This window comes from Macaca nemestrina, chromosome 2 (assembly GCF_043159975.1).
Source record: "Macaca nemestrina isolate mMacNem1 chromosome 2, mMacNem.hap1, whole genome shotgun sequence".
Taxonomy (NCBI): Eukaryota; Metazoa; Chordata; class Mammalia; order Primates; family Cercopithecidae; genus Macaca; species Macaca nemestrina.
The window spans coordinates 130026439-130050220 of record NC_092126.1 but is presented as its reverse complement, the minus strand read 5'-3'; the positions used below and the strand labels follow the sequence as shown (position 1 = coordinate 130050220).

At 44.3% G+C, this 23782-nt stretch overlaps 1 protein-coding gene across 2 annotated transcripts in view; it reads left to right on the top strand.

Moving 5' to 3' along the window:
* The first annotated feature begins 3952 nt into the window (after positions 1 to 3952).
* Positions 3953 to 23782, top strand: part of LOC105483649 (leucine rich repeats and immunoglobulin like domains 1) — a 127141-nt gene continuing 107311 nt past the window's right edge. The window contains exon 1 of one of the 2 annotated variants that reach the window (XM_071092045.1): positions 3953 to 4262. Coding sequence is in view for 1 of the 2 variants with exons in the window: in XM_011744617.3 (XP_011742919.2) it covers positions 4546 to 4763 (218 nt within the window). In the remaining variant the exon portion in view is untranslated. Of the gene's footprint in view, positions 4263 to 4379; positions 4764 to 23782 lie in introns of those variants that run through there. The other variant, XM_011744617.3, reaches the window with a different exon arrangement.

Here is a 23782-nt window from a genome sequence, read left to right as displayed (position 1 = left end):
GTGTGATGTCGACTCACTGCAACCTCCGCCTCCCGGGTTCAAGCGATTCTCCTGCCTTAGCCTCCCAAGTGGCTGGGACTGTAGGTGTGTGCCACCACACCTGGCTAATTTTTGTATTTTTAGTAGAGATGAGGTTTCACCATGTTGGCCAGGCTGGTCTTGAACTCCTGACCTCAGGTGACCCACCCACCTCGGCCTCCCAAAGTGCTGGGATTACAGGTGTGAGCCACCATGCCCGGACCCTTGTTTTCTATTTGAGAAAAATGAGGCTCCAAGAGAGAAAATGACTGGCCAAAGGTTTAACGGATAACAAGGCCTGGCTGGAACCCAGCTCTCCTGAATGGTGCCCTGGTGCTTTTTTAATGTACTAAACGTAGTGTAAAATCTCGCCTAACATTAAGAAAGCACCTCTGAATCTCAGCATTCTTTAAAACCACTAAAGACCACACCACCGGCCGGGCGCGGTGGCTCAAGCCTGTAATCCCAGCACTTTGGGAGGCCGAGACGGGTGGATCACGAGGTCAGGAGATCGAGACCATCCTGGCTAACACGGTGAAACCCCATCTCTACTAAAAAATACAAAAAACTAGATGGGCGACGTGGCGGGCGCCTGTAGTCCCAGCTACTCGGGAGGCTGAGGCAGGAGAATGGCGTAAACCTGGGAGGTGGAGCTTGCAGTGAGCTGAGATCCAGCCACTGCACTCCAGCCTGGGCGACAGAGCGAGACTCCGTCTCAAAAAAAAAAAAAAAAAAAGACCACACCACCTAGAACTATAGCAAACTAGCACAAATTCAGTCCCCAGGAAGTTGTGTTTAAAAAAAAAAAATCCCTATGGTTAACCTTGTTTCTTGTTATTTTATTATTTGCTTCTCTCCCCAATAGATTTCTGGCTATTTAGATTTTGGGTTCCTCTCTCAAGCAGCGGGTTTAGGATGATTAACTGCTAGGGCTTCCGTAGTCAAGAGAGACCTGCAGGGATTCTCACTGGGGATTTGATTCCATGCTCTCCCTGGGGTAGATGAAAATGAACTGGAAAATCTAAAATTCCTGGATGACTCATTCAAGGAATAAGCATTTAAAATGATCAAAGTTGCACTGTGAGGAAAATAAGGACCTACAGTACCCAAATCAACTGTTGCTCTGTGCTGAATGGACCAAGACTTGCACTTTTATGAGCAGGGACATAGATTCCCCTAGACATTTGCCATTGCTGTTGTTGAGATCTCCTTCATCTTAGGCGGTGGCTGTAGATGAATTCCCCCCTGAGCTGGATATCACTGCTCTCCAAGTTCACACTCTCATTGCAATCACAAGCAGGTTGCTAGTATGTGGGCAAACTTCCATACATGGTATGGGGAGCAGACATGACTTCATGCTTTGCTGTAGACGAGAGGAACTGCCAAGGCTCAGGCGCCCTGTCCCCCCAAGTGTGCCCCGGCTTTGGAATCCTTTTCTCTGGCTGCATGGTAACCAGACCACAAGGGATGCTTTAGATTTGTGGGCACTCCCTCACCTTGCAGATTCTTGAATTCTATCCTCCAGAACGCTAGGATTCCAAAAAAGCATCTCACAAGTACACCCATACACATTTGAAAAAAACATTTTACAAGAATTACCCATTTTTATAGTACTAGAAATGAGACAAACCTGAAAGATAATTTTAGGTCAGCATTTCAAGAGGTTCAGTCATTTCAATTCATTTTTGCTGCATATGCTGTTTTATTGTGGGGTGGGGACGCCGAGGATCTGACAGTTTCATTTCAGGAAACGGATGTGGGTATTCTGCATTAAATTACTGTTTTGTGTGCTTTGGTCGTGAAAAACTTAAACACTGACCTAGAGAACTTCATAAATTTAGGGTCTTTTTAATCCATTCCCCCTGCTTATTATTATTTTTACCAAAAGGGATAGAACAAAAGGATGTATTTCTTCTCGTCCAGATGGAAGGTGTATGTTTATGTGGATTACATATAAAACATAAAAGCTGGTTAAAGCTCTGGGTGGAATGGGTCAGGTGCAGCATTTTTCTGATAATCTTTCTTGGGAATTAGATTTGAATTGATTTACCCACATATTTGAGTACTGCTTGGGGCATCACTGCTGAGATCATGCAAAAAAAAAAAAAAAAAAATGAGGCACCATTATCTGAGAGCACCATGAATCAGAAGGGGAAGAAGGAAAAAGGGGAGGAAGGGATAGGAAGATTACATTTTGGCTAAATAAAAGAGGTGATCTTATGGCTGAGGGAAAGTTTAACACATTTAGTGTATCTCAATTAAAGCAAACCTCTTAGACTGTGTCGAAAATGGAATAAACCCTTTACTTTTTTTTTTTGCTTTTTTTTTCCCCTAAGGAACATCTTCTCCTCTTTACCTCCAACCCCACCCCACTTCCATAAAACACAACTCAGATTTAATGTTCTGGAGCAAATGTTTTTCAACAGACTTGACCTGCTTAATCTTCCTGACAATGTGCGCAGTTATGTTAGTAATTTGCATACTCTTGGAAAGGGATATGAGACACCAGCAAACCAAAACGCCCAGAGGGCAGCTATATGTTACAGTGGTAATCTTTTTCCTTTTTTCTCAATGTGTCTGTGTCTGTGTGTATGCTTTAATGTTACCATGTACTATCATAATATACAACTACTATCGTCTGATCTTTAAGAGCCAAAGTTAGAAGCTTTGTAACTATTTTTTCTCCTTTAACCCCGTCCCTTAAGAGTACACTATGGCTTCTTGAAAATCATCTTAAAAAGACTGATTAAAACAAAAACCCAACAACAACAACAACAACAAAGCAACCCCTTAATCAAAGGCTAGAGCTTTTCTAGAAGTACCTTTCAACTCACTAAGGGCTGGGAAGGAGAGTGCACTTTTTTTTTTTTTTTTTTGGAGACAGAGTTTCGCTCTGTCACCCAGGCTGAAATTCAGTAACAATTCAGTGACAAGTTTCTGCTCATTGCAGCCTCCGCCTCCGGGGTTCAAGCGGTTCTCCTGTTTCAACATCCCGTAGCTGGGATTACAGGCGTGCACCACCACACCTGGCTAATTTTTGTATTTTTCTTTTTTAGTACAGACGTAGTTTTACCATGTTGGCCAGGCTGGTCTCGAATTCCTGACCTCAGGTGATCCGCCCTCCTTGGCCTCCCAAACTGCTGTGATTACAGGCGTGAGCCACCACTCCCAGCCGAGGGTGCACCTTTGAGACTAGGTTTCTGCAGCACACATTCATTTTGGTAATCAAGGACATTATTGCTGGATATAAGACACGAAGAGCAAGTCAGGAGCAGATGTTCCAGGCTGTTCGAGGAGGAAGGTGACCACGCCTCATGAAATAACCAAGGATGTCCCAGTCAGGAACAAGTGTGTTAAGTTTTAAACCTGTGTCTTCGCTCTTGAAAAGCACCTGGAAAATGGACGCGGGTTTGCTTCTAATCTGCAGTCCTGCTTGCAGCCTGAGGAGGACGTAAAAAGCCTCGGGGCCAGACAGCTCCAAAACGGGGGCGTTACCCTCTTAACTTTCTCTCCTCCTCTAGACGCAGAGGGCATATCTTCACGCCTCCTTTCCCCAGCCCACGTCCCTGTTCTCCAACAACAACCTGCATGTCTCCTTTAAGAGGCGGGGGCCGTCCCTCCCTTTCTCCTCCCAGTCTCCCGCCCTTCACACCTTGGGTGGGAAAAGAGTGTGGGGGCGGGGTAGCCGGCAAAGCGGGAGGGGCAGGATCACGAAGAGCGCTCCAATGGCCCTCGAGGCTGGCCACGGTGGACTCCGGCAGCCAATGAGCAGCAGGCGGGGAGGCGTGGCGGGGCGCTGTTGCAAAGCGTCCAACGTGGGCCGGCAGGCGGCCGCGGGGTGCGGAGCCCAGGGGGTGTGTGCGGGAGAGCGGCCGGGGGCGGGGCCTGGGGGACTGGCCGGGGCTGGGCCGCGGGGAGGCAAGCAGCAAGCGGCTGATTGTTCGGCCGCGAGGTCGGCGGGACTCTTGCTGCGCCGAGGAGCCGTGTGGAACCCAAGGCTGCGCGCGCGCTCGCCCTCTGCCCGTGGCGCGCGGACAGCGAGGCGCACGGGGACCTCCTAGCGCGCGCCGTCCAGCCCGGGGTCTACGGCTTTGCGCTCTGAGCGGAGAGGAAGATGCCCGCCGGCAACGAGCTCGGGCTGCGGGGCTGAACGCCTGCCTTCCAGGCGCAGCGGCAGCACTGCCCTCGGCCGGTGTCTGTAGCGGCACTCGGCGTGCGCCGGGCGGACGAGGAGCGCAGCCTGGGTACGCCCTGCCCGAATCGGCAGAGTTCGCAGCGAGCGCGGGCGGGCCGGCCGGCCCGGATGGGCGCGGGGTTTGCGGCCCCCGCCGGGTGCTGCGGAGCGGCCCGGGCACCGGGGGCCCGCTGAGTGCCGGAGCCGCGGCCTCAGAGAGAACTTGGGGCGGGGGCCATGCCCCGGCGCGGAGTCTAGAGCCTAGCGGAGCTCCCCGCGGGCCCGCCCGCGTCTGCGGCCGTTCGGGTCCTCACAGTCCCCGCGCCCGGAGTTCGCAGCGCGCTCCAGACAAGATGGCGCGCCCGGTCCGGGGAGCGCTCGGGGCCCCGCGCCGCTCGCCTTGCCTTCTCCTTCCCTGGCTGCTGCTGCTTCGGCTGGAGCCGGCGACCGCCGCGGCCGGCCCGCGGGCGCCCTGCGCGGCCGCCTGCACTTGCGCTGGGGACTCGGTGGACTGCGGTGGGCGCGGGCTGGCGGCGCTGCCCGGGGACCTGCCCGCCTGGACGCGGAGCCTGTGAGTGCCGCCCTTTCTGCCCTCCTTGCACCCCGGGGCTCTGTCACTCGGGGACGGGGCGGCGGGGGTTCGTACTCAGGGAGGGGGTGTGGACTGGGTTGTATGTATGGAGTTGTGCGTGCTGGAAGACTGTCAGCTTGGGTTGGCGGAGGGGAGACCCTGCGTGGAAGTCCGGGGGAGTAGGCGTGCGAGAGAGCCTGGAGGAGAAGAGCATGCCTGGTGAGGTCTGGAGACGAGCGAGCGTGGGTCGTAGAGGTTTGGGGGTTAGCCAGCACGCGTCGTGCGGGCCGTGTGGGAGTTAGCGAGTGGGAGTCTGGAGCTGAGTGTGTTTGCGTGTGGGTGGGTGGGAAACGTCTGGAGCAGAGTGTGAAGAAGTCTGTGTGGGGGTCTGTGGGTGCGTTTCCTTTTCCTCTCCTGTAATCCAACTCTTTGGTGTCTGAGCTCCTTGGTTTTCCAGTGGGTAATGAATGAAGGTGACTTTTGGCTCCAATCTTTCGTTTACATTATTTATTAGTTGATAGTGTGTGTAGCCGTCTCCTGATCCCCAAAGACCATGGTGGCCTGACTTGCCTCTCTGCGGGGCAGAAGGCAGTCTTCCCCCGAGGACCCCTGAGTTAGAGGGCTTTGACAGTTCCTGGCGACCTGTGAGTGCTGGGAGTTTGTCCTTTTCCGCCTGGTTGGCATACGGAACTGTGTTCCAGACCCTTCCTGTGTCTTCCCTGGGGCCCCATTGGACTTGCTGATCCAGTGGGGTGGGGCCCACCCTCAAGAGTCTCTCCTCCATAAATGGTGCAAATGAGTTTTGGAGTAATGCTGCTTCAGGAGAGGGTGCCGGGGTCTTGGCTGATTTAAGCAATTTGTTTCACCCGAAAGAGGCTCTTTTCTGTGCTGTCTGGATGTGGGCATATTTAGGACTTAGTGGGACACTTCTTACAGGAGATTTGGCAGGAAAAAAAGGCATTAGCCTTCTGTAAACATGGTAGAATAGAATAGCCTTCTTTTACTTCTAAAAAAAATCTGGTCCATGAGTCTAATCCTGTTCAGTTATCGGTAATTAGCATCTCTGTAGAACTATTAGTACCTTTCCAGAAAAGGCCTAGCTTAAATAGTCCGCATTTCAGTTGAATAATTGGACATTTTTCCTAGAACATAGGAAAGGCACAGCAGTAACCTCAGGCATGACTATGGCTGTTTTAAAAAGAGAAAACTGGTGTCACAAGTTGTAACCAGCACCTGTGGCTTGATTGAAGAAAATGTGGCCTGGGTTCTGAAGGGAAGAAAAGTTAATTCCTTTTAAATGCAAAGATTCTGTACCTCTCAAAATGGGGCACGAATCTTTAACTTGGCCCCAGACACTGCTCCATCAACAAGTACTACAGAGTTCTGAAGACGACCAGGACCCTTTAGTTACAGTTAGATTTTCAATATCTACTTCTTCTATGGAATTTACTGAGTTAGTGAAAATCAGTGATCGTAGGGTGGAGGCACAGCTGTGTTAAGTACTGTTAGATAGAGCCCAGTATTGTCCTTAGGTAGTATCTTATTTAGTCTGGGGTATTGTGATTTTTCCCTTATATACGGTAGTTTTTTTTTTTAATTGAGTCATGTGGGCAGAATCAGATTAACTTCTTAAGTGTTCACCTGTTGGAAGAGTGACTCCCAATGCCATGTGTCAGTGGCACTGTGGGGAAGGCATTTAGTTCCACAGCAGTAACTTCCCAGAGAGGACAGGGTGTCCTCTTATTTGCACTTTCCTATGGTCACAAGATCCACTTTGCCTTGCCCTTTAATTTTTGGAGCAAACATACTGGTTATTTCTTTAGGCTTTCTGTTGCCCAGGAGTGACATTTCACATGGCATAAATACCTTCAAAATTGAAGTTCTTCTCTTTTACTCACACATTTGATGACTGATAAATACCAAAGTGGGTATTTTGAGCATCAGTAGACTTTAGTATACTGATTATGGTGTTGACTGATTCGATTTTAAGATACGAGCAGCGTGATTTCTGGTTAGTATGTAGCAACACAGTAGGCAGTACAAAATGGCTATCCTTTGAAAAATAGTTGTGAAATTATCTTATTTCTGATTAAGGACAAATCAAGCAAATGTGTTCTTTTTTTCTAGACTTCAGACTTCTGAATTTAAATCATTAGTCTCCATGAGTCTTATTCTGGAATTTCCATAAGAGTATTTATACGGTTTATATTCCTGGCCAAGATTCAGCAAGACTTTAGGGGAGAAAGTGTCTGTATATGATATAATGAAATATCTTATAGTTTCACCAAGTTTACACGCTCTAAGCCTACAGTGTCTAGAAAATGCTTTGAGCTAGTTTATAAACCCATGAACTAGATTTACTGCAGCTAGTTCAAACAACTTCAGGCTGTGGGTTTGAGATAGCAGGGGACCTGTGGCTTTATGGGACCTTTTTTTTTTTCTTTTGTAAACAGTGCATCTAATGTGGAAGTTGCTTCTAGGCCTAGTATAAGAAAAGTAAAACTTTTAAATAGTGGATGTCAATGCAGTGTGAATAGAAGAAACAGAATGGAGCTGATAATTGGTGAATTTCTGGGGCCTGAGGATAACTTATTCAGCACAATAGCTTATAGTTGTAGTAGTCAAGCCATAATTTGAGTCTCCCAGCCCATTACGTAGGTGAGATTGGCATGGTCCAACTAGCACATTCATAAATAGCACCAAGCCACTGCCAAGCCTTATTCCAACTTCCCAGAACCTGAGAAGAAGTTGAACTTCTTAGAACTCAGATATTTGCTTTCTTTGAAATTATTTTTGAGAGCATGGCTTCAGGAGCTATTTAAAAAGTATTAAACACAGTTTACCTTAGACTCTTACCTGTGCCATACATTTGAGCAGTGTTTAATCACAAAATGTTGCTAGTTTCAGTGTTCTGAGAGCTGAATGGTAGCCCATTGGGATTGGGTTTAGGAAGGCCGGCAGGCCCCAGAGGAAGAACAAACCCTGATTTTTGTTCTCAGTGTGGAGCGAAGATGACAGAGCATTCAAATGCAAGGATATTCACAAAAGTGTATACCAAATGTGGTTGTCCTAAGCCACATTAAGATGAGTTTATTGATTTGGATCTCTTTGTACTATGTGTTTGCAATACCAAATCAGTTAGCTTAAATCTAACCTTGCCAGTTTTGGCAAAGAAGTGGTGCTTATGATTGCATTAGACAATAAACACCAACTGTGGTTGCCATTGTACTTGTGAAGCAAAGAGGGCCTTTGTCTTTCAAATTTTACAGCTGTGCTGGAAGGCCCAGGTGTGCAGGGTGTTGTGAATTAAGGGTTTGGAAAATACTGCCCATCCTGTTTATGCAAATTAAATTTAAAGTGCAGATCACCAAATTGTTGCAGAACCTAAACTGAGATTCATGTATTTTTTTTAAGTTGATTGTTGGATGGATGGTCCTGAAATATTTCCTTCTCCATATCACTTAAACTCAACAGACTTTGAACATCTTCCGATTTGTGGGACAGGGAAAGGGTTGTTTGGAATAGGGAGCATTTTAAATACAGGTTAATTGCCAAGAATACAGTCTGAAAGGTGCAAGTGTTCTTGGAGTTTCAGGGAGCTTTAGCTTGAGCTCAGAGTCCTTTCCTCTTGCAACAAGTGTCTTCCCTCTTGAGCGGGGAGAACTTGTCTGTTGCTAGCTGTCTGACAACTTTTTTTGAGTAAGGTGAGGTTTCTGGCAAATAATACTGGTTGTCGTGAGAAAAAGACACACTATTTAAGTCTTGCTGATATGAAATTGTGGCCATAATATCTACTTTTTGAGTACTGCTAAAGTAGGAAGTGTCCAGAGATCCCCAGCACCCAGTGTAAATTAACTCTGTATTGGCACACAATGTCCCTCTTGCCTTTAGGACATGTCAGAACTGTTCCTGCTCCACTTTTCAAGGGACTGTTTTAAAAAGTAGTGTGCTGTCTTTTTGCATAATTATATTTGGTTGCTAGATTTTACAAACTTTGGACTTTTGGATATATCACCTGTAATTCTTGGAACCATCTTCAGAAAGATGAAGAAACGTTAAGTGTAGTGTGACGAGAGCTGGTTGCTAGTGGATGTCCTCATGTCCCATCTCCCCAGCTCTGCACCATGAGCTGAAAGCTTCCCTCCCTCCAGTGTTAATTACTTTGCCTGGGTTCTCCCTGAAGCTTCCCTGAGTCCATTGGGACGGCCTCCGGCTGACCTTTCTCTCCCTCAGACACCATGATCACAATGAAAAGGCCTCTCCCGCTTCTGCAGGGGTGTCTCCTTGGTGCAAAGTCTTTTCAGCATCCTCTCTTTCAGGGTGGACAGGAATGCGGGAGAGAGCACTGGGGTTTTGTGTGTCTTAACAATGCACCTGGCCCAGTGCTGTGCACCTGCTAAAGCCCTGAAGGTCTGTTAGATAGGAAAGCTGGGTGGAGATTGTTTAAAATAGTCTATGGTTATTTAAAAAGTGGCATCCACAGGAGAGGGAAATGTAGAAGAGGGATTCATTGAATTGAAAGTTGTTATAAGCAGTAAAGAATGTTGGTTGTACCAGAGTCTTTTTTTTCTTCTTTTCCTCGTTTGTTTAAAACATAAAAGGGATTCCTCTGACCTACCCCATAGGTAGAAGGACTTTAAGTTTCACGAGCAAGCCTAACTTTCAATTCCTTTTGAATGAGCTATGTGACATTTACTCACTGGGGACTTTCCCCCTCCTCAGTGACTGCAATTTGAAACCCTGGGGGTCTTTTAAAAGCGAACGGGACTCTGGGCCGTGTTAATATTCAGAGCTGTTTACAATGGATGCAGTTTCAAAGGCTGAAGGCATTGTCTTGAGACAGGAGGGAGGAGGGGTGGGGGAAAAATTCCCAGGCAGGGAAGGGCAAATATCTAAAAATCTCCAATGTTTACCAGCCTGTGGGAAATTTAGGGACCGTTACTGTTTTTTTTTTTTTTTTTTTTTATGACTTAAGCAGGACACTGAGCCACTGGGGTTCATTCCATGCACCTCATGGCTTCAGTTTTTGTATGTCAATTACGTGGTTATCTTCTGCTTTTGTTTCAAGTTAAAATGTGCAAATTGGTAAGAAACTCAGATCTTATCTCCTCTGCAAAGAAATAGAGGACTTTGAAGACCAGCGGTTAAAATTTTTATAATAGTTTACCTCTGGGACCTGCATTTATGTTTTGCTCAGATAATTTAATATAGCTGCACAGTTTAGAAGAGCAGTCCCGACTGACCAATTAATTGTCCAATTGTGACTAGGACTGAGAAGTTTTTTGCTGAAGTACTTGATACATGACCATTGTTATTAAGCAGAATGAATAGATCAATAAAGATTGCAGAAAAAATTTGCAGTTTATTAATGGTCTAATTTCTAATTGAAAGTTGGCAATCTGTGTCTTTTTTTTGTAGGGGTGGTGGGTATGTTTGTGAACTTTTCTTATACAAAGGCTTTTAGCTTTATATATTCCTATACTCTTATATATTTTGTATAATTTGTTATCAGTGGTTTTTACCCAAGCACTTTATGCATAGTCTTTTGAAACACAAGTTATAACTTCAGTCTGTTCATAGAAGTCATTCAGTTGTTAAGCTGTTTCTCCATTTCACTGGGTTTTATACTTTTCATTTCCTGCTTTTAGTTCTTTATATCTTCTAAGTGGGCATTTGCTACCCAGCTGTCCCCTGGTCTCCATTTGGGTTATTGATTGGGAGAGAGAATGGGTGAGGATAAAGCTTTCCTCACCTTTACTATGTTAAATATGTAGGGACCCTTGCCGCTAGTGGTCACACCCAGCTCACAGTCTTCATTAAAGAGTGGTAAAGGGGTTGAAGGTTAATTCTGTGGTCCATCCCTGGCACCTCCGCCTCACCTTTACTATGTTAAATATGTAGGGACCCTTGCCCCTAGCTCACACCCAGCTCACAGTCTTCATTAAAGAGTGGTAAAGGGGTTGAAGGTTAATTCTGTGGTCCATCCCTGGCACCTCCAGTCTACAGGTACATGTGTGATTTTGGGCAAACCTCTTCATGTCTAAAAAGACAGAAAAATGCTCTATCTTATAGAAGTTGTGAGGACAAAGTTAGATAATGCCTGTATTTAGCTAGGTTCCTCAACAGGGGTCCATCAACTTTGTGATGATGCTGGAGCACAATTTGAAGGTTAAAGGCCTCAGTAGCACCAATTTATTCTGTATCACACAGCCAGTCTCTCCAAGCCAGATTCCTTCCTTCCTTCCTTCCTTTCCTTTTCCTTTTTTCTTCTCTTTCTTTCTCTTTTTCTTTTCTTTTTCTCTTTCTCCATTTCTTTCTTTTTTTTCTTTTGCCTGCCTGCTTGCCTGCCTGCCTGCCTGCCTGCCTGCCTGCCTGCCTTCCTTCCTTCCTTCCTTCCTTCCTTCCTTCCTTCCTTCCTTCCTTCCTTCCTTCCTTCCTTCCTTCCTTCCTTCCTTCCTTTCTCTTTCTTCCTTTCTTTCTCTTTCTTCTTCTTTCTTTTCTTTTGACAGGGCCTCATTTTGTTGCCCAGGCTGGAGTGCAGTGGTGCAATTAAGACTCACTGCAGCCTCAGCCTCGTGGGCTCAAGCAGTCCTCCCGTCTCAGTTGCCTGAGAAGCTGAGACTACAAGGCTCAGGCTGCCACACTCAGCTTCCAAGCCAGATTGCTGGTGACAAAGGCTCTCCTGGAAAATGTTTACCTTTGTGCTATGAAGGAGTCTTTTGGGGTGGGAAGAAGGCAGCCTTCTCCTGTGAGTTTTGTTGATATGTATGAAGCAGCCTTCTCCCATGGGTTTTTGGTGATATGTATGAAGTGCCACAAGTGAACTTCACGTACCCTTGGAAATCTTAGCCAAACAGGCAGGAAGCTATGAACAGTTGCAACAGATTATATAATTAGCAAAAATTATTGAGGTATTTTATAAATCTATTCCAGTTGTACAAATAGTTATGTCTGTTTAGCACTATCCTTTTGGAAGGGAGGCAGGTATGGGAAGGCGGGAGGGAAGTGAGAGGCCCTTAAACTAATCATTTTATCCTATTATTTCCCAGGGTTTCATTGAAACTGAACCCTACCAAGATGCAAGTAGCACCTCTCAGTCAATAGCTTGGAAAAATGCAGGTGTGCTCTTCCAAACAGGGTTAAATTACAGACTTTAGGGCTGGCTGAATCCTTACTGTATCCACTTCTCTTTGGAAAACCTTGAGGGAGGAGGAGGAGGGAGGACAGGAGACAATTGTGGAGTTGTATGCAGAGAACATTTTTCATTTGTTTTGGTCTGTTTGGAATTGCATAGGAACTTTGTAGGGGACACAGGCAGGGAACACAGGGTCATTTGAGGCATCTGGCAAGGATGCCACCTGAAAAGCCGTTTACTGTTTGCTGTCACTCCTTGTGCACCTGTACCTGAGTTCCTTCCTCAGTGAATGGCCATAATTCACAACCTTGCCCACATGAACGGCCACGATTGTTTGCGTCTTTATTACTATTTAATCTAGCATAACCGGTAAGGCCCATTGTGCGAACAACCAATCTGTTCATTCTGCAAGTCCTCATACATTTTGGTTGCCTTATGAACCAGGATGCAGGTTCTAATTACTGCTTGTTCAGTTTGTTTTGGCAAAAGGTGACGTTTAGAGGATTTAAAGAAAGCATGGCCTCTTTTTAAGTGTTTTGCATTGATTAGTTTTTGAACTTTTGTGGTGCACGGATCTCTAATCTTTTATGATCTGCATTCTCAAGATCTCACATTAGGAAGAAAATGAAGGAAATGAGTGAAGGTCTCTCTTACAAGCAGAATTAGCTGGACTTTGAGAAACACATGAACATAATGCAGGGTTTTTCTTCTTTTTTTTTTTAGCTGATTAGAAAAGACAACAACTCACAACTTTATTTTCTAAGACTCCTTTATGCAGCATTTAACAGCTTCCCCCTCCCTGTTTTGTTTCTTCCACCAATTTGCCATTCAAATAATTTACTGCTTATCTTGGTCAAAGCATACATTGCACTGAAATTCTTTTCTTCCGGATTACCTACCTGATGATAACCTGTTAGATACAATGAGAAGGACTTAACACTTCTGAATTGGAGGATAGATAATCTTGCTGTTGTTTCAAATCTTGTAGTTCCAGTGCTCTTTTGTTTGAAAGCATTTGTCTCTCAAGCATTAGCACTTTGGGCTGGATAACAAGAAATTAACAGGCTGGGCTCTGCTTAGTGAAAACTTACAACTGATTAGGAAGCAGGCTGTTGCAGATACAGCTTCTTTTTCTTGTGAGATGATCTGAAATACATAGTTTTAGAAAAAATTTTGAATTAAGGGAACATTTGTTACGCAGCCAGGTAGTTTAAATAAACTAACTCACTTCTGTTGCTATGGAGTGTTTTTTCTTATGATTATGGAGAAACGTAAATATTACACAAGTGGACAGAATGTAATGAACTCTAGGTACCTGTCACTCACCTTCAACAATCATCAACTGTCTTATTTGATCTATTTCCCAATATGCTTCTGCCCTTCCATGTTATTTATTATTTTTTTGGAAATAAAGACATTATCATTTTATCTGCAAATGTATAGTTTGGTTTTTTTTTTTTAAATTAACAGCTTTATTGAGATGTAATTTATATACCATACTATTTACTGTAGGGTGGTTTTAAGAAATTGGAAGTTTTGAAAAAATTGGCATTCATTTTAACTGTTTTTCCAAAGGGCGTTTTGGTAAGCTATATATTTACAGAATGTTTATTGGGCACATACTGTGTGCACCCTAGTTTGTATGTTCTCAAAATACAGATTTTTTTTTTCTTTTGTAGGAGGTGTTTAGCAAGCTCTTTTGTGCCGCTTGTTTGCCAGAATGTGCAATTCTGATTAACCTTCCACTTTCTCCCCATAGCTCTTACTTGGGAGGTTTCTACCAGGCTATTAATTGTTGATTAAAATCCATTAGTGAACAAACATAATTAGAAATGGACTAGATCATTTAAAAAGTGATGTCTCAGATACTGTTGTTTAGTAGAGGAATAATTAGCCATTGGTTGTAGTTAAGTCATGAGTCTGAATTGAGTTAACTATTGTTTACTTTGTAAGGCCTGACCCTCCAGCTGTGGCTACTTGAGGCTGCTTTAAATAGAGTTAGAGGCAGCCTGTAAGAAAATCCTCAAAAAGCAAAGAACTAGGTTCCTGGAACCCTCTGTGCTTGATTTAAACTTCACACAGATTTGAAAATGCTTTCTCCAAGTAGCTGCTGAAAGGTTTGTTTTACTTTATAAAAGTCCGTAGTTTAATTTCTCCTCAGTCTGGTACTTTGTTGGTGAGGGGGCTCCTTTAGAATGGATTTTGTGCTAGCTGCAGCTTCATTTAGGAATCTGAATGGGAATTACTAGTCCTCCAAATTCCATTCACTTTATCCTAGTTTTTGGAGTGACTTCCATCTTCTATCTGTGAAAATCAAATTCCAGGTAGATTATGGAGTGTTCAGTGGCTTTAAAAGCTGTCCAACATGGTCAGGTTAAACTGGTGGATCTATGAAGCTTAATTAAATTTATATGATATCCGATTAGACACCATTTACAGTGGGTTCTCTGTTTAGAAAAGTGGAAGCACACTCCAGTGCATTTTTTAAAATTATGGGGCAGAAAAGCTTGGTATTGAGAGAGACTATGAAATTCAGTGCTGTTTTGCAAATTGGGAGAACACCATTCTTTCATCTGGTTTTAGCAGTGTGGTGGTACCTTGACCCAGCATCATGCCTCCGTCTTAGTTTTCGTTTTATTTTGAACTAAGAAGAATTTTTCTGTGTGTCTGTGGTTTCCTCCCTCCACCTGGGCTGGTGTGAGTTTCTGGCACACAAGCTCACAGTGCTTGCAAAACTTATAAACAGTCAGAAGAGCTCGTTGCTTCCAGGAAGTGGATTGTTGATGCAATGAAGTGATGGATGCAGAGGCTGCCGCTGGAAGGGAGCAGGGTTTCCTTCCATCTTGGAGGAGGGGAGATCCAGAAAACAAGCTGACATGGCCTGTAGTCACTACGGTCTGCCTCATCCCAAATTCCTCTGATTGTTTTCTCAGATTTGGAGTCTGTGTAGGACTCTTCGCTTTGGGTGGTTTGGCCTTATCCAGGGCTGTGCTTTACCCATTAGAAAAATCAGAGTCTTCTGTGGAGATTTTTGGATTCTTTCACAAGGGCATTTGAAACAATACTTAGAAATGAGTAAATTATACTCAGTTCCTTACTATCTTAAAATGAAGATTGCTGACCTTATTATTTACTTGGGGGAAACTTTGTGAAAAGTCTTGGTGCGCAGAACGTCTTTCTGGACAGAAAGGAGACCACGTTTTCACGGAGTTTCTTAAAGGGGTGCGTGACCAAAGAGGCATAAAAATGATTTACCTGAGAGGAAAAAATTAATTTTCTTAAAGTCATGAAAGTGGGGATGTGGTAGAATGGGAAACTAGCTCATGGCTGGGCCTCAGGAGACGTTGGGGTTTTGTCCTAGCTCTGCCACTGATTGGCAGCATAACCTTGGGCTAGTCACTTAATTTCCTGTCTGTAAAGGGATGTATAACTTCTAAGACCCCTCATTTTTAGGTTCATGATTCTATTCTAATTGAAGCAAAAAGGGAGTAAACTTACATTTCATTGGATGGTAAGAATTAGTAAATTGATCTGTGTCTAGGATACTTACTTAAACGTTCTGTGTGTGTGTGTGAGAGACACACACACAGGGTCCCATTCTGTCACCCAGGTTGAAGTGCAGTGGCGATCCTCCCATTTAAGTCTACCAAGTAGCTAGGACTACAGGCACTTGCCACCACACCTGGCAAGTTTTTGGTTTTTTTGTTTTTTATTTTTGAGACGGAGTCTTGCTCTGTCGCCCAGGCCAGAGTATAGTGGCGCAATCTCGGCTCGCTGCAAGCTCTGCCTCCCGGGTTCACGCCATTCTCTTGCCTCAGCCTCCCAAGTAGTTGGGACTACAGGCGCCCACCACCACGCCCTGCTAATTTTTTTTATTTTTATTTTTAGTAGAGATGGGGATTCACCATGTTTGCCAGGATGGTCTCGATCTCCTGACCTCGTGATCCGCCTGCTTCGGCCTCCCAAAGTGCTGGGATTACAGGCGTGAGCCACCGCACCTGGCCATACCTGGCTAGTTTTTATTTTTTGTAAAGATGGTGTCTTGCTATGTTGCCCAGACTGGTCTTGATCTCCTGGGCTCAAACGATCCTCCTGCCTTGGCCTCCCAAAGTGCTGGGATTACAGACGTTAGCTACCATGCTGGGCCAATGTTTGCTACTTCTGAGTGAAATTCTCAGATGGATACCATAAGCAGCAAAGAGATAAAAGGGTGTGTGCATGCAGAGTCTCAATGAGGGACCCTTTTGTGAGCCTTTAGATGTTATTGAGGAGGAGTGAATACTCCACAAAGAAAGGGGTGCTTTCCTTCATTTTTACCTGCTTTTTCCCTCTGGCCCAAAGAAAACTATGGAGGTTAGTGCAGATCCACTTTAGATCTTTGATTTAGCTTTTTAAGAACTTAGATAAAAATTTAAAAAGAAAAACAGGAAAATAAATTACAGGCATGTTTTCCCAAAGAGTCCTTTCTCAGGGCCACTGCAGGCAGCATCTTTCTCAGGCAGTCCTTCAATGAATACTTGTGATAAGTAAAGTTGTAAGTGATGCTGGGAAACTGCCTTAAGGACTGGATGGGCCGCCTGTCACATTCTATAGTCATGGCCACAGGAAGGGCAGCTACTCACTGCACTGCCTGTTCTTTCTGGGCCAGCTTGCCATCCCTTTTACCAGGGAGATCTTTTGTGTGTCCCTTTCAAGGTGGAAACTCAGCCAATTAACGTGTACAGCCTAGTGGCTTCTTTTTTCTTTTTTGAGACAGAGTCTCACTCTATCGCCCAGGTTGGAGTGCAGTGGTGTGATCTCAGCTCACTGCATCCTCCGCCTTCCCGGCTCAAGTGATTCTCTTGCCTCAGCCTCCCAAATAGCTGGGATTACAGGCGCCTGCCACCAAGCCAGGCTAATTTTTTTTTGTTTGTTTGTGTTTTTAGTAGAGACAGGGTTTTACCATGTTGACCAGGCTGGTTTCGAACTCATGACTGACCTCAAGTGATCCACCCACCTCAGCCTCCCAAAGTGCTAGGATTACAGGCGTGAGCCACCGCGCCCGGCTGTGGCTTCTTTTTCTAATTTTGAAGTCTGACTCTGTTTTTGGCCAAATTCATATTAAATTTACATTGGTTACCTCTTAGTTACACACTGTTTTTGAAAATCTTGACCATTATGACAGTAATTGGACTTCTTAAAATACTTACGGAGAATCTAGAAGCTTTTATTTTCTTTGTTCTGGATGTCCACTTTTCTTCCACGTGGAATTTGTTAGTGCCTTCATTGGAAATTCTTGGGCTTTTCTCTTCCTTCCGCTCATTCTTTATCATGTGAATTTTCATAAAATGAAACTTCCAGATTAAAATTTTTTTTATTTTTATTTTTTTCAGAACAAATTCTTGGAATTTGGAGTTTTGTTTGGGGATACAGCTAAAATCCAATGAAGTTGGAGGAACAATTAGTGGTTTGGAACTTCTTGACAGAAGTTTAACAACAATTAGGGACCACTTTAGGAATAGAGTGTCCAAAAAACTAGACTTTACAAAAAAAATTCTCCCTTTAAGACCCAAAGATGACCTTTTTCCATTGTGCTTTCTGAGCTCAAAACAGGCCAAATGATCTATCTTCCCACCCTTCCTCGGGCCCCGTGTGTCAGTGTCACACACTCTCCCTGTTACTCACTTGGTCTCGTTCTGGTGAATTTATTGTTTACATCTTGTCCTCTCCCAGAGGAATCTCTGAGTCTATCAGATTAGGTAACTTTTCACACATTCCTCTCTGTGTGTGTGTGTGTGTGTTTCTCTCCACTTAGAGTTGAAAGCAGCAGGGATCATTCAATTTCATGTACCTCGGAATCCCTTGATAATTATTTGTTTATTGCCTTACCACTTTGTCTTGGAGCTTGGTACATTCTTTCAGGGCAGAACGGATCCCCCAGTTTCATTGTTTCTCTAAGGGGTTCTGAGGTTTACCCCTGAAGTGTAATTGTTCCTGATTGGCCTGTGTGGAGGACTTCATAGGAGTGTTTTTGGAATTTAAATATAAGGAGTAAAAGGCCATTTTCTTTGTACAAAGGGTCTGTTTTCCCCTCTGGAGCCAGCGGCTAAATGCAGAGGCTTTCTTCAATTGCTGTTGCTTCTTGCAGTGTGGCCTCTCAATGAGAAGTCATAGCTTGTGGTTTGTCTGATTTTATATGTCAGAACTTTTGGAGAGAATATTTGACCTAAAACAAAAATTATGGATAGTCCTCTCTTCCTTTCCCATTTCTCCTTATTTTTTACTTTCTGCTTGAGAACCACTTCAAAGAATCAGATGTGTTGGTGCCAGACGCCGTGGAGTTATTGTTAGAAGAATTTGGAAATATAATTGAAAACAAACTTTGTTGAGCAAAGCAGATCTAGGCGAGTTCTTACTTTGAGGGTGAAGGGAATTCCAAGTTTTTCCTCTATTTGGAGCTGATGTCTCAGAACACTTGTTCTGTGAGATGAATCATCTGTGAATTCTACATCTGGGAGTTATATATTGGGAAATGGCATTCTTTTTAAATGTAGAAGAAACACAAAAGCTTAAAGTTACAGTGTAGTTGGAAAATTCTAGTCAGAGTTTAAAATATTAGCATTGAGATGAAATTGGCAGAGTGATTGGACATGAGTCTGTGATACCTAAAATAGACATGTCCATACATGGAAAACAATACGATAGCCACACTTACTTACTGGGACCCTTTTCCGTTGTTTTGAGACATTTTTAAAAAGTCATAAACATCAACTATTCAGGATCATTAGTTGAGTCAGCTGTGACATGAGAATCAGAATTTATTTAAGCATTTGTCTTGAGCTCGTTTAATAAGTTCAGGTGCCTTGCTCACCAGTGAAAAGCCCAGGGCAGTGCAGTATTTCAGGGTCTTCGGGGGAAGATAATGTTGTGTCCTTGTTTTCTCAGAGTCCTGCATTCCAGGCATCTAGTTATGAGGGGCCATGATTGTGGGGATGCAGCAGCCATGCTGTTCATGAGGCAGGGTGGTTAAGAGGCAGCTCTGGGGCCTGGCTGCCTGGGTGACCTTGGCAATTTACTCCACTTCAGTTTCCTTTTCTGTAAAATGGGAGTGATTGCAGTGTTGACTTCCCTCAGCTTGTTATGAGGAAAAAAAAGAAATATTTAACACATGGCCTACCACACAAGCAGAAGCTTGAGGAAGGTTAGCTATAATATTATTATTATAACTATCACAATAATAGCAGTGTACCTTTCTGCAGCAGGATATATCTGTGTTAACTAATCACCACTATCTTAACTTGATGAAAAATATTGTCTCTGATGTATACATGAGACCCAGAGTAGTTGAATAACTTGCTTAGCGTCTAGCAGTTGCCAGAGTTAAAATTCAGACCTGCATGTACATATTTAGAAGAAAATATGGTAGGACCAGGACTGCCTTCTTTCTTGCCTCCCTTTGACGTCTCTGAATTCCTGGAGGCCAACGATTGGTCTTTGGTGACTTGAAGCACCTAGTGTAGTTCTGGCTGTACAGCTGGTGCTCCATACATGGTGTCTTGAATGTGATCTGGAAGAGTGTGTTTCTTTGTTGGTAGGCGTGTGTGTCAGATCCATTTTTGGTTTGCCTCTTTGGTAAAGGGGGTGGTAACATGCACATATGTTTTGCCATCTGTTGTTTATTGTTTCTGTTAGGTTGTGGTTTGTGTTCCTATTCCATGTTGCTTTGGTTTCTGGAGCAACTGTGAATATTATATGCTTGGGGATCAAAAAAAGTAAACTATTTATAAACAGTAAAGTATCCTTGGGTTTGGAAAGTGTTTTTCTCAAATGCGTGTATATTTGTTGGCTTTATTATCATCTTACTGATGTATCATTAGATAATTTGCAGATTGAGACACATCTGAAAGATGGGCGAGTCATGGTCCAGCCTTGTGCAACCAGCTCACAGAGAGCCTTGGTGATAAGGCCCTGGTGTTAACGCTGACCCAAGTGGTGTATTTTTAACTCAAGAACATATAAACAGTTTAGCCTGCTGATGGAGTTTATGCACCGCCTGAAATCTTTGGCATGCTTTGGATTTGTGGTGCTGTAAGATGTACGTAGTCCTGGGAGAGTGCTGTGGCCACCAGTGACCCACTGCCCCCACCGTTTATTCAAAAGAAAAGGAATGTAGCAGCAAGATGGAAGGAGAAAGGTGGAATTTATCAATAATTTCGTATGATAATTTTTCCTTTTTTTTTTTTTTTTTTGAGACAGAGTCTCAATCTGTCACCCAGGCTGGAGTACAGTGGTGTTATCTCAACTCACTGCAACTTTGGCCTCGCAGGTTGAAGCAATTTTCCCACCTCAGCCTCCTGAGTAGCTGAGGCTACAGGTGTGCATCACCATGCCTGGCTAAGTTTTGTATTTTTTGTGGATAGAGACAGGGTTTCATCATGTTGCCTAGGCTGGTCTGGAACACCTGGGCTCAAGCAATTGCCGGCCTCAGCCTCCCAGAATGCTGGGATTATAGGTGTGAGCCACCACGCCTGGCCTGTAGGATACATTTTATGTTAAACTTTTTCTGTCATTACTATTTCACTTTGTTATGCAGACTTTAGCGGGAGGAGAGAGCTTTTTACTCACATCTGTTTGCAACCCCTTGCCCCCAGCTGTAGAGGTCTTTGCAGAGTCACAAATTGGAGCACATGAATCCCACTGCTTAAAGCTGTTACTGTCCACCTGCCCTTCATCACACTTCTTACCTGGCTCCACCTGCCCCGGCCACCAGGTGGGGCTTTTTTTTTAAGACTTTTTAAATACCACCATGTCCCATGTCCCTCACCCATCATTTCCTCTGTCTGGAGAACGGTTCTTCCCTCTTTGCCTTGCAGATTTCTATTCATTTGTCTTAAACGTTTCTCCCCGTAGAAACCATGGCTGAGGTTCCCTTTAAGTTAGATTCCCATCGTGAGGATTTTGCAGTGCTATGTACAGAAGTTTTGTGTGACTGTTTGATTCATTTCTGCCATCCCCATTAGTCTATAAGCTCCCTGAATGCAGGGACTGGCTTTGTTTCCAATCCACCATTTTATTCCCAGAATCTAGCATGAAGCCTGTGACACATTAAATGCTCATGACAGGTATCAGTGTAGATACAGATAGTGGCATTCATTTTATAGAGTCCTATACGTCCTATGGAAATACCTCTGCCAGATAGAATTTAGACCTCCCAGGCTTCATCTGTGTATTTCCTGAATATACCTTGCTGGTTTGGTAGCTTCCTATACCCCTCACCACCCTCTACCAAAGTCTCTTAAGTATTGAGAAACTTAGAAGAATGGAAAGGAAGAAGAAACAAACAGAACCGAAGTTGAAAAGACGACAGGCTGTTTACCTGCCACATTTAGAATAGGCGGTCTTTTTGGTCCCTCTGAATTTTGGAAAAGTCCCATATGCAAGAACTGTCACTGAAGTGGCGTTGTAGTTTAAGCAGTGCGTGTGAACTGTCCCCACATAGGGTCCTCGGTTGCTGCATCTCTGCTGGATCGCTGGTGGCTGTCCTTGGCAGGTGGGCCAGGCTCAGCCGCTCTCTTCTGTGTTGCGTTTGGCGAGGGAGCCCGTGGTGCCCTTCCCAGCTGTTGACATGGTCTCTCATCTGCTCTTTTGCTGGAGCCGCGTTTTGGAGCCTCGTTTTCCAGAGTTGACACGGCAGGGGAGGGTGGCTTCTTCCATAGACCGAGGCTGTCTAGACACCCTTCCCCTTGTGGTTATTCTGCTCAGTTTATGCTGAGCCCTCGCCAGGCAGCTGGTTTTGGTTGCTTGAGCTCTTACTTTGCTCAGGCCTCTGCTTTGACAAAAAGGATGACCAGGCCAAGGTAGCTTTTCTCCCTCTTTGCTGCTGGCAGAGAGAAAGACTGCTTTCCTTGACCAGAGGGAGCTGTAAGAACACTAAGGACAGGTTACCCTGCCTTCTGTGGACCCAGCCCAAGTAACAACGTAAATTGATAGAAGCTTCTATGGCAGGAGACTTCAGGCAGATACACTTCTAAATCTGGGCTTTTTTAGCGTGGACCTCAGATGTGAGACATTGTCCCCCACCCCATCATCAGACATGCATGGTCTCCATCCATGGCAGAGAGAGCACTGCTAACATAGCTCGCGGAGCTCCTCTCTGGGCAGTCTCCCAGGCGTGCTAGCAAGGGGCAGTGGAAGCTGTGCTCTGCCTGATGAGCTCGGCCTCACATGTTTCTTTTAATGGCTGTCGAGATCTTGGACTGTGATGCCTTTTGTCCCCAGTGAGCTGGAATAGTCTAGGCAGATCACTCTCTTGGTGGCCATACGGGGGGTGCTGGAGGGGGTGCTATTGATCTCTTAGCCTAGTTACTATGTCTTTATTATTTTCTGGTGACAAATGTTAGGCATTTATCGAATAAAGAAAGTGCAAAAGAAAAACAACTGATTTCATTATCCAGTGATAAATATTATCACTTTGGTGTATAAATTTCCAGTAATGTCTGAGGCTGAATATCTATTTCAGTTATATTTTAAAGACTCAAAGTCTTGAATATTTTGCCTGACTTTAAACAGTTTTTAAAATATGCTTTAATATTTATTGTGTAATGAATTATTACAAAACTTACTTGAAACTCGTAAAGTTTCTCTGATACTGGGCATTTAGGCTTTTTCCTAAGCTTTGATAGACATCCTTATGCATAAATGTTTAGCCATTTATTTCCTTAGGATGAGTTACCCAATTCAGATAGCCCTGGGTATGCAGATTCTTAATAATTCAGGTACCACCACCCCAAGAAAGAGGCTGCCAACTTATGTGTGAACTTGTGCTTGTCCCACACCCTCACAAACGTTAAATGCTGTTTATTTCTGTAATCATGTACCAGTTTAATGGATGGAAATTGCCTTGGATTATTTTAATCTGCATTTCTTTGAATGGTGAGGCTGAAGACTTTACGTAGGGTACTCCCAGATATTTCCTTTTTGAGTTTCCTTCCTTTTTTGATGCTCAGCCGAGTAAATCATCTGCTGTCCTCCACTGTGGACTTCGGGCTTGAACACAGTACCTCTCTCTGGTACTAGAGAAGCTGTGTTTCTGAGAGAGCACAGGTGTGATTGCATAGAAAACTGTACTCCCAACAGGCATGTCACACGCTTTGACTCTGAACCAGGATATGTGTTTGGGTTCTTCTTAAACCGATGTGGACTGCGTATTCTGGAGGGGACTGTGGCAGTGGCTCTGTGGATCCCGTACTGCTGCAGCCCTCTGCAGAGCCAGCCTGCCTGTGCCCAGGCTGCCCTGTCTGTGGCCAGGGTGCCTGGTACCTGCAGCTGGTAGGAATCAGCGCAGATTAGCGTGGCTGAGAACCTTTCAGGAACAGCTTCCAGCAAATGGAAATTATTTTAAAACAAATTGATGTGGTTTTTCTGTCAAACCTACTTGGAGCATAAACAAGGTTGAATTGTAAGCTACTTCCCTTCTGCAAGCGAGCCCATGTTTAGAATGTGGCTTTCAGCAAAGTAAACATGGTCTCGAAAGTGAGTTGTCATTGTGTGCATGTGATTTGAAAAGTAAAAGTAGTGCACTGGACTAGCTTTCTCACAGATAACTGTGATAGGGTTTTAGACGTCCCTTCTCATTTCTTTGTCTTCCTGCCACAAAGATCACTACTTCCTGTAAAGGTTTTGAAGGTAAGGAGTAATTTGGTATTGAAAGGATTAAGGGAAAGAAATGCCAGGTCAGTTTCTGTGGTGACAGAAGCATTTTAATTTTGCCCCTTTACCATGGGGAATATAAAAAACATCTTGTGAAATACTTAACTCTGTGTGCATGCGTGTGTGTGTGTTTGTGTGTGTACATACACCCTCCGGTCTGTGCATCTTTGAATTCTCTGCCAATTTCCAGGTGGTT